At 35.8% G+C, this 16384-nt stretch overlaps 3 protein-coding genes across 11 annotated transcripts in view; all 3 read right to left on the minus strand.

Annotated features, from left to right (window-relative positions):
* The window catches only part of LOC127495908 (tripartite motif-containing protein 16-like), a 22998-nt gene extending 16483 nt beyond the window's left edge, over positions 1-6515 (minus strand). Inside the window, exon 1 of one of the 2 annotated variants that reach the window (XM_051863361.1) lies at positions 6499-6515. The gene's annotated coding sequence lies outside the window, so the exon portion shown is untranslated. Of the gene's footprint in view, positions 1-47; positions 65-6498 lie in introns of those variants that run through there. The other variant, XM_051863362.1, reaches the window with a different exon arrangement.
* The window catches only part of LOC127495906 (E3 ubiquitin/ISG15 ligase TRIM25-like), a 15823-nt gene extending 3855 nt beyond the window's left edge, over positions 1-11968 (minus strand). For 2 of the 8 annotated variants that reach the window (XM_051863358.1, XM_051863355.1), the window contains exon 1: positions 11642-11968. The gene's annotated coding sequence lies outside the window, so the exon portion shown is untranslated. Of the gene's footprint in view, positions 1-47; positions 199-6498; positions 6650-7349; positions 7499-10368; positions 10394-11641 lie in introns of those variants that run through there. The other 6 variants (XM_051863356.1, XM_051863359.1, XM_051863352.1 and 3 more) reach the window with 6 other exon arrangements.
* Positions 3282-16151, minus strand: LOC127495603 (uncharacterized). Its single transcript, XM_051862543.1, has 19 exons — positions 15755-16151; positions 14942-15514; positions 14710-14805; positions 14194-14427; positions 13853-14009; positions 13713-13766; positions 13023-13575; positions 9356-9971; positions 9123-9218; positions 8461-8694; positions 8183-8336; positions 8043-8102; positions 7375-7915; positions 5363-5978; positions 5054-5149; positions 4593-4826; positions 4347-4497; positions 4211-4255; positions 3282-4064 (listed from the first exon to the last, which is right to left on the minus strand). Exons 2-19 carry the CDS (start codon positions 15497-15499, stop codon positions 3526-3528), a joined length of 5034 nt encoding a protein of 1677 aa, XP_051718503.1. The 5' UTR covers positions 15500-15514; positions 15755-16151; the 3' UTR covers positions 3282-3525.
* Positions 16152-16384: the final 233 nt, after the last annotated feature.

The following is a 16384-nucleotide window of genomic DNA, read 5'->3' on the forward strand; positions in this document are numbered from 1 at the left end:
TTTTTAAAAACGGACAACATGATCTTTAAATCTTATAAAGTCCTTACCTCGACAGAAATACAGCTCAAATGATTTGCTTTACACCAAAGAACAGCGATGTGGATCTATTACAAAGGCTGAATCACTTGAAGAGAAGAAATAAGTTTCACTTCTCTTGAATTATACTTCCTGGTTTTCAGCGCGTAAACAAAAATGGGCGTGTCCCAAAGAAGAGAGAGTTATGAGAGAAAGAGAAATAAAATGTCTATTTTCCCCATGTGATCGACTGCTGAACATTACTGAACTGTTAAATTAAACTTACACATTTACGATTTTTAGTTCAAGACTTGAATTCAGGTTGATTGGGACACTTTTTTTTTTTTCAAGTAATCTCAATGGCAAAAGTGTCCAAATCAACCTGAATTCACCCTAAACAATAATAAACCATGAATTTAGATTAAAATGGCTGAACCTAACTGGCCTATACTTTATGATTAATAATAAAAATGTCTGAATGTGCATCTAATTCATAGAATTATTAAATAATGATTCCATGAATTATAATAATTTTAAAATTAAATAATAAAAGCAACATCATGCCTACTGAGGGGTTTTCTGCACCAATTCCTATGGAGACTTCTGACCTCAAGAGTCTCACAATATATTTCACTTCAAAATAAAAACCAACATTCAAATCTACATTAATTACGTTGTATACAAATTCCCTATAAAGATATACACATCTTTAATATCAAACATAAAACAAATCTACAAATCAGTGTATCTGACATTTAAAAAAAAAAAATAATAATTTTCAGATTATTAAATCATGATTAAAGAGATTATAATCATTTTAGTGTGAAAAAAGTGGTGGAAATTTACCCTGAAGGCCTACTGTATATACACACCATATACTGACCTTTTCCATTTGTGAATAGTTCAAGTAATTTATGGAATAAATTCTGGTTTTATAATTGATCTTTTTTTCTGTTCTATGATCCTGACAGATGAACCTTGTCCATTTAGAAAAGCAGGGTATAAGGGTTCAGTGAAAGTGGTCTGGACTCTGTGAAGGAGAGTCATTGTGTCAGAGACGCTGTAGAAACCGAAATGATGCTGATAATAGCCCAGTCTCCATGATTTTTTGTTGGAGCCAAGTCCACAGTCTTCACCGTTTCCTTTACGCCCAATTAAAAAGTCCTTTGTAAAAAGAAGGTAGTCCATTAACTGGCACTTTGTTACAGTCCATTAAAAACAAAGTGAAATCCAGTCCTAATCCTCCAGCCTACTTTAGAATTGTGCTGGTTACATCTCTCCAGACATGGTTTTTTAGTCCAGTTCAATTTTAAATATCTTTGAATGTACTGAAGACGAAACATTACACCTCTACTTGCCAGGTGTACTAGTCCTTGTCCCCCTTCTTTCTTTTGTAGATATAACACACCTTGAGGAATCCAATGCAGTTTGTTCCAAAAGAAATTAACTAGAATTTACTGCAGTTTTCCAAAAAAAAAAAAAAAAAACAGCAGGGGATCTACACAAGCCAGACGATGCCACAAAGCAGAAGCTACTGAGTTATTTATTATTAAGGTCCTTCCTCTGTAAGATAATTTTGGAAGGAACCACCTCCACTTTTCAAGTCGTCCTTGCACCTTTTCCAAAAAACCTTCCCAGTTTTTCTGTAGCATTTCATTGTTACCCAAATAAACACCAAGATATTTAAAACCTTTCTTATTCCATGATAACCCAGCAGGTAATGTTGGGAGAACTTTTTCCCAATTTCCAAATGCAACTGCCTCACTTTTTGTCCAATTTACTTTAGCAGATGAAATCAAACTAAAATTTTTAATATCTGACTGTAAAGCTTCTATAAATCTTTTTGACCCCTTATTAAAATAACAATATCATCTGCATGACAGAGCATTTAACATGCCTGACAAAGCACAACCCTGTCTAATTCCACGTGAAATTTTAAAAGGTGCACTCAAACCACCATTAACTTTTAAAACACTTTCAATGTCCCGGTACAAAACTTTAATCATGTCAATAAAACCTTTATCAAAACCAAATCCTTCCAACATATTCCAAAGGTAAAGATGATCAACCCTGTCAAACGCTTTTTCCTGATCTAAAGAGATCAATCCAGTATCCACATTCAAGAGACTAGAAACATCCCAAATATTCCTAATTAAATAAATATTATCAAATATAAATCTGTTAGGTATACAGTATGTCTGATCAATATGGATAACATCCCCGATCACTTCTCTATTAGCCAAAGTCTTTGAGAGAATCTTAAAATCAGCACATAATAAAGAAACAGGCCGGCAAATTTTAATCTCTCTTAGATCGCCTTTTTCAGGCAGGAGAGTGATGACAGCCCTCCTGCAACTCACTGGCAAATGACCTTCAGCTAGGCTATCAAGTCATCTTAAAACATCCCAAAATGTTTTATAAAAAATCTACAGGAAGGCCATCAATTCCAGGTGTTTTACCATTTTCCATACTTATTAGAGCTGCATAAAGTTCTCCTTTAGATAAAGGCCTCTTTACTTAAGTGTTAGCACCTTTTGAAACTTTAGGCAAGTCTTCAAGACTTTATTCAAATCATCCATTTCCTTATATTCACTTTTATATAGATCAGTATAAAACAACCTAGCCCTTTTTTTAATCTCACTCAAATCTGTGTTCTTGTCCACTTTCTGAAAGAAGAGTATGAATATACCAACTTTGGTCACTTTTTTTCTCTAAACTAAAAAATACTTAGTAGGGGAATCAATTTGTATACACTTTGAAAGCATGAATGAATCAACGCTCCTGAGCTTGAGATCATTCATTACTCTTCTTTTGGATTTAAGAACATCAACCCATCTTTGATTTCTTGTAGATTCTACTAAACTCTACAATTTTACAATTTCGATCTCTAATTCTTCCAATGATTTTGCAATATCCCGGGACACATTGAATGTGTATTGTTGGCACAGTTGCTGTATTTGAATTTTCCCCCAGTCCCACCATTGTTGAAGTGAAGAATAACATTTTTTCCTAACTGTAAAGGTTTTCCAAAACTCACAAAAAACATCCTTGAAAAATTATATACGCATTTCTAGATTTTATATTAGCAATGAAATGCATCATGTTGTTTTAGGGTAAAAGGAAATGTCTGTAACCTTAACAGATAATGTCAAAACTAACTGATCTGCATCATTTATAATGAGCTGCAGTAAACAACCTTGCTGAAGATGAGCACTTTCAGAGGCCAAGATGATGAAATAGACACAAAAATTCACTGTAACATCTGATTCTGAAAAATCTGATAATGAACTACAGATTTATTTTCTGATTTAACTACAGGTGTGTTATTTTCACTGCCTGTGATAACTAAGTACATGACTTTCATCATCCAAAGTACAAATTACAGTTTAGGTAAGTTGTTTTTATATAGGCCTAAACATTTTAAGAATTCAGAACTACTATTGAATTTAAATTAGTGTAAATTTAATTATTAAATACAATATAAATTTTAAAGTAATATTTTCTGATAAATTATCTTTTTAAACTCTGCTTTTCTATGATCCTGACAGATGAACGTTGTCCAGAATAAAAAGCAGGGTACAAGGGTTCAGTGAAAGTGGTCTGGACTCTGTGAAGGAGAGTCATTGTGTCAGAGACGCTGTAGAAGGACAGAGTTCCTGCTCTGTGATCCAGATACACTCCTATTCTAGAGGAGCAGACAGCAGGGATTGAGACTTGGGATTTATCATGCCTGAAATAGAAATTTTGTTGACTGCAGCCGAATCTCCAGGACTTCTTGTTGCCGCCAAGTCTACAGTCATCATTGTTTCCTTTACGTCCAATTCCTTTGTAACAAACTGCTACAGCCCAATCCTTCCCACTGCACTCGACCTCCCAGTAACAGCGATCGCACAAACCCTCTTGACACAAGACATTCACATATCTATCAAATCGCTCTGGGTGATCAGGATACTGTTGGTCTTTATATGTAAATGATATTTTCCTGTTGTCTTCAGACATTTTGAGTTTATTGTTTGCAGTGTCTGGATCCAAGTGAAGTTCACAGAAATCTGAGGAGGAGGAATGAATGAACAAAAAAACAAATATTTAGCAAAGTAAACCATGGTTCCAAAATGGTTGCATTGTAACAGCTCATATCCACTGATACTTAACAATTAATGAGTGTTTGACTCAAAGAAACCACAGTTCAACTTACACTGCAAAAAATCATTTTGGGTCTTTGCAACATGGACATTTGACACTGAAGAGACAATAAAAAACAAATGTGTGATTAATTTGTTGTTTAATCTTACAGAGTATGAATGACAAATTATATAACAAAATATTCAGACCTTCTTGTGATATTTTAGCTGTTTGCTGTTGATAGACGTCCTCCAAAACCTCTCTGAATGCTGAGATTGAAATGTCTTTAAAATACAGACGAGTGTGTTGAGTGATGGGAACGTCTTCAAATGTGGGTAAAACAGACACGGTCTGACAGCTCTGAAATGAGACCATTAAAAGAGACCATTTGAAAATGTGAAACAGTGAGTAAGTATAGAAACATGGTGGTATACTGATGAAAGGACTTTCATTACCTTCAGAAACTGGATCTGATCATCAGTAATCAGAAGTTTCTCAATCTCTGCTTGTCTTTTTCTGAGTTCTGTCAGCTCTTGATCCAGATGTTTGTGAAGTTCCTCTGCTCGATCTATCTCAGTCTTCTCCTGAGCTCTGATCTGCTCTTTAATCTCAGAGCGTTTCCTCTCAAGAGAGCAGATGAGTTCAGTGAAGACCTTCTCAATGTCCTCCATGGTCTCTAGAGCTGAACTCTGTCAGAGACACAAAGATCTGATCATGCAGACAGGAACAACAGCTTAAATAATACATTTATGTGACCATTTCCATTATCATAGATGTTGTTCAAATCCAAAGTGATTATGCTTTCAGAATAATGAAACTGCAAGATTTGAATGTTGCCTATTTAAAACATTAAAACATATCTCTGTTGAATTTGTGATTTGACCAGTCATCTGGTCTTCATAGTACTGATACTCACTTTAAGAAGCTTCACAGCTTCACTGAGTTCCCGCTGACCTCTCTCTCGCTCCTGGATCAGCTTCTGACACTCCTCCTTTATCTCCTTTAACTCTTTCTGAGGATGTTGTTAACGTACTAAGTTAATATGTAAAAGAAAAATTGGGCTGCAAGCAGCAAAAATCAGAGACCAATTCCAGAAAAATGCACACTTTTGTTTATGCAAAATAAAATTTAATATCATCTGTATACTTGTACGAATAGTGGAGGGGATAAAAAGTTAACCATACTAAACTATAAATTACAGGTAAACATGAATATAAGCATTTACCTTTTGATTTGTCCATTCAGATTCCAGAGAAACCAAACGGTGTCCGTTATGATTGTCAATCATACACAAATAACAAATACATTGACGATCATCCTGACAGTAAAACTCAATAAGTTTCCCATGACCGAGGCAGATGTTCTCCTGAATGTTTCTGGAAGCTTCGACTAGTTTGTGCTTCATAAACGCAGGAGATTCATAGTGAGGCTGCAGGTGAGTTTGACAGAAGGAGGCCAAGCACTGCAGACAGGACTTTACAGCTCTGTTCTTCTCTGTAGTGCAAACATCACACTCCACAGCAGCCGTTTGTAGGGACGTCTTCTGCAGCGTCTCCATCATCTCAGCTATCAGAGTGTTCTTCTTCAGTAGAGGTCTCTGACTGAAGCTCTCTCTGCATTGGGGACAGCGGTACGGCGGCCCCCGCTCCTTCTGGCCCCAGCAGTCAGTAATACAGCTCATACAGTAACTGTGTCCACAGGGAATCGTCACCGGCTCCTTTAGAGGATCCAAACAGACTGGACAGCTGAACTGATCCACATACTGACTCACTGCAGATTCAGACATTTTTTTGCAGTGTTCAAAGATGAACAGATTCTCAGTCTCTGTCCTGTAATAAGGGCTGTTTTGTCAAGAAAAGCAACATTATTTGTCAAATGTTATTTTTCACATTGGTGAAAGTATGAATACTGTAAAGATTTCAGAAAGTCCAAGTATCTAACCAAAAAATAGTTTGAGAGAAGCCTAATCACAATGTTTTCATTTTTTTTTTTAACTGAAGAAAAAAAAACTGTTCTCTGCTGATCAAATGCTGTTCACATGCTTTCAATAGAACTTAACTTGTATTTATCCAGAAGTCTTTTTAGTCATGATCACAGCAGAAATAGGTTTGTAGTTAATGTGGTTTTGTAGTACACTTCGGTATGTAATCGAGTATTTCGTTTCAGTAGTACTTACGTTTTTATTAGACAACAAAATCCAAAAATAATCGTTTAGCAATGAAGTACAACATTTTGTTTTACCAGGTCTGTTACAAGTTACAGGAGTAAACACTCTGTACACTCGCACAAATAGCCTACAATTGCATGCGATTTATTTTTAAAAGCGGACAACATGATCTTTAAATCTTATGAAGTCCTTACCTCGACAGAAATACAGCTCAAATGATTTGCTTTACACCAAAGAACAGCGATGTGGATCTATTACAAAGGCTGAATCACTTGAAGAGAAGAAATAAGTTTCACTTCTCTTGAATTATACTTCCTGGTTTTCAGCGCGTAAACAAAAATGGGCGTGTCCCAAAGAAGAGAGAGTTATGAGAGAAAGAGAAATAAAATGTCTATTTTCCCCATGTGATCGACTGCTGAACATTATTGAACTGTTAAATTAAACTTACACATTTACGATTTTTAGTTCAAGACTTGAATTCAGGTTGATTGGGACACTTTTTTTTTTTTTTCAAGTAATCTCAATGGCAAAAGTGTCCAAATCAACCTGAATTCACCCTAAACAATAATAAACCATGAATTTAGATTAAGATGTCTGAACCTAACCGGCCTATACTTTATGATAAATAATAAAAATGTCTGAATGTGCATCTAATTCATAGAATTATTAAATAATGATTCCATGAATTATAATAATTCTAAAATTAAATAATAAAAGCAACATCATGCCTACTGAGGGGTTTTCTGCACCAATTCCTATGGAGACTTCTGACCTCAAGAGTCTCACAATATATTTCACTTCAAAATAAAAACAACCTCCATTCAAATCTACATTAATTACGTTGTATACAAATTCCATATAAAGTTATACACATCTTTAATATCAAACCAGTAATATCAAATCAGTGTATCTGACAAAAAAAAAAAAAACATGTTAATTTTCAGATTATTAAATCATGATTAAAGAGATTATAATCATTTTAGTGTGAAAAAAGTGGTGGAAATTTACCCTGAAGGCCTACTGTATATACACACCATATACTGACCTTTTCCATTTGTGAATAGTTCTATAATAGTTTTATAATGGATCTTTTTTTCTGTTCTATGATCCTGACAGATGAACCTTGTCCATTTAGAAAAGCAGGGTATAAGGGTTCAGTGAAAGTGGTCTGGACTCTGTGAAGGAGAGTCATTGTGTCAGAGACGCTGTAGAAGGACAGAGTTCCTGCTCTGTGATCCAGATACACTCCTATTCTAGAGGCAGCAGGGATACGGACCTTTGTTTTAGCATGTAAGAAACTGAAATGATGCTGATAATAGCCCAATCTCCAGGATTTTTTGTTGGAGCCAAGTCCACAGTCTTCGCTGTTTCCTTTACGTCCAATTCCTTTGTAACAAACTGCTACAGCCCAGTTTTTGCCACTGCCCTCGACCTCCCAGTAACAGCGACCGTACAAACCCTCTCGACACAAAATGTACGGAAACTCATCAAATCGCTCTGGATGATCAGGATACCGCTGAGCTTTATCTGAACCTGATATTTTCCTGTTCTCTTCTGACAGTTCGAGGTGTTTGTGTGCTGTGTTTAGATCCAGGTGAAGTTCACAGAAATCTGTGGAGGAGGAATGAACAAAAAACAAATATTGAACAAAGTAACTTTGGTTCCAAAATGGTCACATTGTTACAGATGATACTTGTCAATTAATGTTTTGCCTTGAAGTAACCACAGTTCAACTTACACTGCAAAAAATCATTCTGGGTCTTTGGTTCTGGAGGCTTTACAACATAGACATTTGAGACTGAAGAGAAAATACATGATTAATTTGTTGGTTTAATGACAGTAATAACAAATTAATAGAACATATCAAAATATTCAGACCTTCTCGAGACATTTTGGCTGTTTGCAGTTGACAGACGTCCTCCAAAACCTCCTTAAACACTGAGATTGAAATGTCTTTAAAAGACAGATGAGTGTGTTGAGTGAAGCTGGGAACATCTTCAAATGTGGGTAAAACACACACAGACTGACAGCTCTGAAATGAGAATAATAATTCAGACTTAATTTGTGAGATCTTTTCCAAAATACAAAACAAAGAAACAATCATTTCACAATAGGGTTTATTTTATGGATAGTTCTCAGCATTTTTGCATCATTACCTTCAGACACTGGATCTGATCTTCAGTAATCAGAAGTTTCTCAATCTCTGCTTGTCTTTTTCTGAGTTCTGTCAGCTCTTGATCCAGATGTTTGTGAAGTTCCTCTGCTCGATTTATCTCAGTCTTCTCCTGAGCTCTGATCTGCTCTTTAATCTCAGAGCGTTTCTTCTCAAGAGAGCAGATGAGCTCAGTGAAGACCTTCTCAATGTTCTCCATGGTCTCTAGAGCTGAACTCTGAAGAAGACACAAAGATCTGATCATGCAGATAGAAACAACAGCCTCCATGATACTCCAATTTCATAAATCTTGTCTTGAAATCAAAACAGATCTTGTATAGCGTACTATCAGTCAAATAAACTAGTAAAATAAAAAATGTTGCTTGTTTATAGCAGATTAGTTTTCCAATGATTTGCAAACATACATTATCTACAAAAAAGCGAAAGTGACAATTCTGGAAAAAAACAAAACAAAAAAAACTTTTGTATGCACAAAAATGATAAACCGGAAAACTTTCATGTTTGCACCTTTTTTGGGTGTGTATGAGTATGTTTTTGGTCTTGTTTTTCCCCTGCAAATGTCACTTAAGAATCTTCATTGGATTCTGTAATAATACGTCACCTTTAAAAGCACTGTAAACATCACTGGCATCTTCTGATACTCACTTTAAAAGACTTCACAGCCTCACTGAGTTCCCGCTGACCTCTCTCTCGCTCCTGGATCAGCTTCTGGCCCTCCACCTTCATCTCCTTTAACTCTTTCTGAGGATGTCAACATAAAAGTAGGAAGTAGGTTAATATCTCAGTAATTTAAATTGGTAAATTAAATAAATAACATTGACTAATAGTATCAACTCAAGAAAAAATGACAACTACCTGAAATGATAAGCATTGATTACCTTTTTACTAGTCCATTCTGAATCCACAGACACCACATTGTGTTTTTTATGATTGTCAATCATACAGAAACAACAAATGCATTGACGATCATCCTGACAGTAAATCTCCAGAAGTTTCCCATGACTGAGGCAGATGTTCTCCTGAATGTTTCTGGAAGCTTCTACTAGTTTGTGCTTCATAAACGCAGGAGATTCATAGTGAAGCTGCAGGTGAGTTTGACAGAAGGAGGCCAAGCACTGCAGACAGGACTTTACAGCTCTGTTCTTCTCTGTAGTGCAAACATCACACTCCACAGCAGCCGTTTGTAGGGACGTCTTCTGCAGCGTCTCCATCATCTCAGCTATCAGAGTGTTCTTCTTCAGTAGAGGTCTCTGACTGAAGCTCTCTCTGCATTGGGGACAGCGGTACGGCGGCCCCTGCTCCTTCTGGCCCCAGCAGTCAGTAATACAGCTCATACAGTAACTGTGTCCACAGGGAATCGTCACCGGCTCCTTCAGAGGATCCAAACAGACTGGACAGCTGAACTGATCCACATACTGACTCGCTGCAGACTCTGCCATTTCTTTGCAGTGTTCAAAGATGAACAGATTCTCAGTCTCTGTCCTGTAATAAGGGCTGTTTTGCCAAGAAAAGCACCATTATTTGTCAAATGCTATTTTCCACTTAAGTGAAAGTATGGATACTGTCAAGATTTTACAAAGTCCAAGTATATAACCAAAATAGTTTGAGAGAAGCCTAATCACAATTAAATTTTTTAACTGAGGAAAAAAAAATTGTTCTCTGCTGATCAACTGCAGGCTGCAAATGCTGTTGACATATGCTGTCTGTTGAAAGGAGGGCGCTTAAAGACTGTTTTATTATATGACTGACTGAAGTACTGACGCATTCTCATGCGGAAGTCATTTAGTTTGTAGTAAAGCGACAGGCATTAGGAAAGCAGGACTTTGAGCATTGTTTACAAAGTTAAAGGGTTAGTTCACCAAAAATGAAAATTCTGTCATTAATTACTCACCCTCATGTCATTCCACACCCGTAAGACCTTCGTTCATCTTCGGAACACAAATTAAGATATTTTTGATGAAATCTGAGAGGTATATGACTCGTCAATAGACAGCAATATAATCAATACTTTTAAGGTCCAGAAAGGTACTAAAGACATTAAAACCGTCGACATTACTGCAGTGGTTCAAACTTAATGTTATGAAGCGACGAGAATACTTTTTGTGCGCAAAAACAATACAAAAATAATGACTTTATTTAACAATATCTTCTCTTCTGTGTCATTCTCATACGTTGTTTACGTCCAGCGCTTCCAGGTTCTATGTCAGAACGGCGACTCACTATCGGCCGGCTCCTGCAACAGCATCACACGCATGCGCGTGCTGGTCATGTGATCAGTTTTGGCCAATACTGAGCCGGCATTCGGATGTAAACAAGGAAGCCTTCACTGTGCTTACTGCGTCACCTGCGTAAGGATAATGACAGGGAAGAGAAGAGATTGTTGAATAAAGTCGTTATTTTTCTTTTGTTTTTGCTCACAAAAGTATTCTTGTTGCTTAATAACATTAAGTTTAGAACCACAGTAGTCACGTCAATGATGTCTTTAGTACCTTTCTGGACCTTGAAAGTGTTTATTATATTGGTCTATTGAAAAGTCAGATACCTCTCGGATTTCATCAAAAATATCTTAATTTGTTTTCTGAAGATGAATGGAGGTTTTACAGGTGTGGAACGACATGAGGGTGAGTAATAAATGACATTATTTTCTTTTTTTTATCTAACCCTTTAATATTGCTTTGGTGGATTTGTGCGTGCAAAAAATTAACCACATCTCTATCCAGGTCCTGTAACCTTAAAGTCAAGTCTAGTCACCTTTATACCGTTTTTTACAAAGCAGATTGTGTCAGAGCAGCTTTACAGTGATAAAGGGAACATAATTTTGGCTGTTAAGCAGCTCTAGAAGAAAATAGTGTCATTGTCCAGCTTAAGTATGGTCAGTATTGATTCATTCTGTTGAAAAAATGCTTAAAGTGTACTTAAGTGTACTTATGTTTTTATTAGACAACAAAATCTCTCTCTCATTCTCTCTCTTTCTCAAAAAAAAAAAAAAAAAAAAAAAATCGTTTAGCAATGAAGTACAAAGCAAAATTTTCTTTCACCAGGCCTGGTAAAAGTTACATGAGTGTACACACACATAAACACAAATACATAATTGCACGCGATTTTTTTTTTTAAAGCTGACAGCATGATAAAGTCATGATCTTTGGATCTTATGAAGTCCTTACCTCGACAGAAATACAGCTCAGATATGATTTGCTTTACAGCGGTGTTGATCTATTACAGAGTTTGAGTCACTACTAGTGAAGAAATAGGTTTCATTTCTCTTGAATTCAAATACTTCCTGATTCTCAGCGCGTAAACAAAATGGGCGTGTTCTGTCTCAAAAGAGAGAGATAGTGGGAGAAAGAGAAATAAAATGTTTGTTTTCCCCATATGATCAACTGCTGAACATTATTGAACTGTAATTAGCCTATTAAACTTCCACATTTACTTTTTTTAGTTCTAGACTTAGGGGTGAATTCATAAACAAACAATTAAAATCATGAAAGGGAATTATATTGCCCACGACTTATCAGTTATAATTTGATGATTTCATGTAAAAAGCTAAATTATATATTCTATGTAAATATATGTATGTTGACAATTTAATTAAATAATTTAATAATGACAGACAAATGACAAAATCTCAGTCAAAGATATACATCTTAATTATTATACAGTTCTCAAAATTATACATAAACCTGTATATTTAGCTGAAGAAATGTCAATAATACAATCACAGATTCAATGTTTTCTAAAACAACAACATTTCCATTTTGAAATTAATCAAAAGATCACTGTAATGTTATTACACAAATGCCCCATTTAATTTTTTTCTTTATTTGATCATATTAACACATGAATTATACCAAAGAAAAACTAATATAAAGATTAATCTTTTAAAGAAACATTGCTACTGACAGGAGAAGAGGATATTTTTTAAAAAAAAATGTGCATCTGTAAAAGGTTTTCAAAAACACAGTTTCTCAGCTTAACATCAGATACTGTAGTTATGAAAGAGGCTAAAAAATCAATCAAAATCAGACTATATCCTGAAGTCAACTGTTGTTTAAATTGTAAAGAAATTGTTTGTAAAGAAAGAAGGTCTACTAGCAGGCAACAACACAACAGAACAAAATAGCAGCTGCATTTAATACATGTAATATAACATGATACGTAAAACATTTTATCAACCGCGCTGTAAACAGTTTGTTCCACAATGATTATTTTCCAAACTAACCCTGACACCTTGATGATGAACTGCATCATGGATTCAAACATGATATATTATAAGCTAAACCTTGCTGAAGATGAACACTTTCAGATGCCAAGATTACAGAATACACAAAATCAAAATCACTGTAACATCAGATTTTGTAACATCTGATAATGAACTGTAAATTTATTTACTTTATCCAACATGAGAGTGTCTTATGGGTGTTTTATATTCATTGATGGTGTTTAAGAAATGTAATGCCTTTTGTTCATCCAAACTTCAAATTACATTTTAATTTATATATATATACATGTCAGGAGTTTAGCAACTGAATCTGAAACTTGATCAGTTATATTTTTTTCTGGTCTGTCTGAACTCTTCTCTGCTCTATGATCCTGACAGATGAACCATCTAAAACCCCAAAAGCAGGGTATAAGGGTTCAGTGAAAGTGGTCTGGACTCTGTGAAGGAGAGTCATTGTGTCAGAGACGCTGTAGAAGGACAGAGTTCCTGCTCTGTGATCCAGATACACTCCTATTCTAGAGGAGCAGACAGCAGGGATCAAGACTTCAGCTTTAGCATGTATGAAACTAAAATTCTGCAGAAAATACCCCAATCTCCAGGATATTTTGTTGAAGCCAAGTCTACAGTCATTGCGGTTTCCTTTACGTCTAATTCTTTTGTAACAAACTGCTACAGCCCAAATGTCCCCACTGCACTCGACCTCCCAGTAACAGCGATCACACAAACCCTCTTTAGACAAGATGTAGGGAAACACATTAAATCGCTCTGGATGATCAGGATACTGCTGATCTTTATCAGAACATGATATTTTCCTGTTGTTTTCTGACAATATGAGGTTTTTGTTTGCAGTGTTTAGATCCAGGTGAAGTTCACAGAAATCTGAGGAGGAGGAAAGAACAAAAACAAATATTAAACAAAGTAAACTTTGATTTAAAAATGGTCACACTGTAAGAGAACATTACCACTGATACTTATTCATTAATAACTTGCCTTAAAGTAACCACAGTTTAACTTACACTGCAAAAACTCATTCTGGGTCTTTGGTTGTAGAGCCTTTGTAACATCTGACACTGAAGGGACAAAACAAAACAAGTGTACAGTTAAATTGTTGGTTTTAAAGTATGAATGACAAAATAACATTTCAAAAGATTCAGACCTTCTTGAGATATTTTGGTGGTTTGTTGTTGAGTCAAGACATCCTCCAAAACCTCTTTGAATGCTGAGATTGAAATGTCTTTAAAAGACAGATGAGTGTGTTGAGTGAAGCTGGGAACGTCTTCAAATGTGGGTAAAACACACACAGACTGACAGCTCTGAAATGAGATAAACAGTTCAAACATAATTTGTGAAACACAACTGATATGTTCAAAAACATATAACAAGCACCACAATAATGTTTAGATTCTCAAAAGTTTGGCATCAGCACAAGTGACTGTTTCCACTAAAGAAAAAAAATACTAAAAGCACAGAACAAGATCATTCAAAGACTTTCATTACCTTCAGAAAAATGACCTGATCATCAGTAATCAGAAGTTTCTCAATCTCTGCTTGTCTTTTTCTGAGTTCTGTCAGCTCTTGATCCAGATGTTTGTGAAGTTCCTCTGCTCGATCTATCTCAGTCTTCTCCTGAGCTCTGATCTGCTCTTTAATCTCAGAGCGTTTCTTCTCAAGAGAGCAGATGAGCTCAGTGAAGACCTTCTCAATGTCCTCCATGGTCTCTAGAGCTGAACTCTGTCAGAGACACAAAGATCTGATCATGGAGATCATTATTGTGACTCAAAATAACGCATTTTGCTTCTTCTTCTTCTTCTTCTTCTTCTTCTTCTTTTTTTGTTAAATTCTCTAAATGTTCAGGCAGTCAAATTAAGCTGTATCTGTTTACTTTTACAGCACATTTTTAACAATATTTGGAGCTTAATAGCTATTGGTCACATCTACCTTTATTAAATTCAAAACATCTACTTTTGTGTGACAAACAAACTTTAAAGCTAAAAAACACATAAAGAAACTTACTTTAAGAAGCTTCACAGCTTCACTGAGGTCCCGCTGACCTCTCTCTCGCTCCTGGATCAGCTTCTGACACTCCTCCTTTATCTCCTTTAACTCTTTCTGAAGATGTTAACATAAAAAGCATCCAGTTCGATAAAGGGGTGTAATAATAAGAATCAAAATTACCACATATAAGCAATATAATAATTATAATAATATTAAAATATATATATTTTTTTATTATTATTTTTATTACCTTTTTACTAGTCCATTCTGAATCCACAGACACCACACTGTGTCCTTTATGATTATCAGTACACAAACAACAAATGCATTGATGATCATCCTGACAGTAAATCTCCAGAAGTTTCCCATGACTGAGGCAGATGTTCTCCTGAATGTTTCTGGAAGCTTCGACTAGTTTGTGCTTCATAAACGCAGGAGATTCATAGTGAAGCTGCAGGTGAGTTTGACAGAAGGAGGCCAAGCACTGCAGACAGGACTTTACAGCTCTGTTCTTCTCTGTAGTGCAAACATCACACTCCACAGCAGCCGTTTGTAGGGACGTCTTCTGCAGCGTCTCCATCATCTCAGCTATCAGAGTGTTCTTCTTCAGTAGAGGTCTCTGACTGAAGCTCTCTCTGCATTGGGGACAGCGGTACGGCGGCCCCTGCTCCTTCTGGCCCCAGCAGTCAGTAATACAGCTCATACAGTAACTGTGTCCACAGGGAATCGTCACCGGCTCCTTCAGAGGATCCAAACAGACTGGACAGCTGAACTGATCCACATACTGACTCACTGCAGACTCTGCCATTTCTGAAGAAGTAGCCTATAAATACACATGTAAATCATTAATGAAAGAGAGCATGTATAAAAATCGACAAAATGCTTATAGTTTTGTGTATTAATATGAAAGAATCCTAAACTCTTACATAAGCAGAAGAATAAACATAAGATATCCAGACTAACAGTGAATTATCAAACACATACAGTAATAATTGAATGTTCATTTTTCAATGCAAGAAAAAAGACATAAAACCTTTAGTTAAGGATTATATGATGTTTTTACCTGCTTTGACAGAATAACAAGTAAAATATTCCCTCCTTTACAGCTTTAACCAAACTAGAAGAGTGTGGATCCTTAAGCAGAGGCTCATGTAGCAGGGAAATAGGTTTCATTTCTCCCGAATCCACAAACTTCCTGGTTTTCAGTGAGCAGATGAGAGAGAGAGAGAGAGAGAGAGAGAGAGAGAGAGAGAGAGAGAGAGAGATGGAATAAACATATTGTTTATGTGAAGCTGTGACTTTGCAGTTTTAAAGCTCTACTCTCTGTACTTTGCTTAAAACCATGCCGTATCTTTCGACACCAATAATCAGACTAGTTAAATGATTTGTAATAACATACAGAACTACTTCTAACACACTTCCAGCAATCTGTGCATGAAATAATTGCATCATTGATGATTTCATGTTTGTTGTAGAATGTTATTGGCATCAAACCGATCAGAAATCATTTCTTGTTTTAACATATGATTCTTCTTGATTATAAGAAGAGAAAGTTTTCATTCGGCTGCTGTGGAGAAAAATAATAATCACAGACAATCTCACACAGATCACAGATCCTTGAGACAAAATATTTCCTCAACAGCCACATTTTCATCAAAAGTTCACTAGAATGTTATTAACACAAAATGCACCA

The sequence above is a fragment of the Ctenopharyngodon idella genome, chromosome 15, assembly GCF_019924925.1.
Source record: "Ctenopharyngodon idella isolate HZGC_01 chromosome 15, HZGC01, whole genome shotgun sequence".
Lineage (NCBI taxonomy): Eukaryota > Metazoa > Chordata > Actinopteri > Cypriniformes > Xenocyprididae > Ctenopharyngodon > Ctenopharyngodon idella.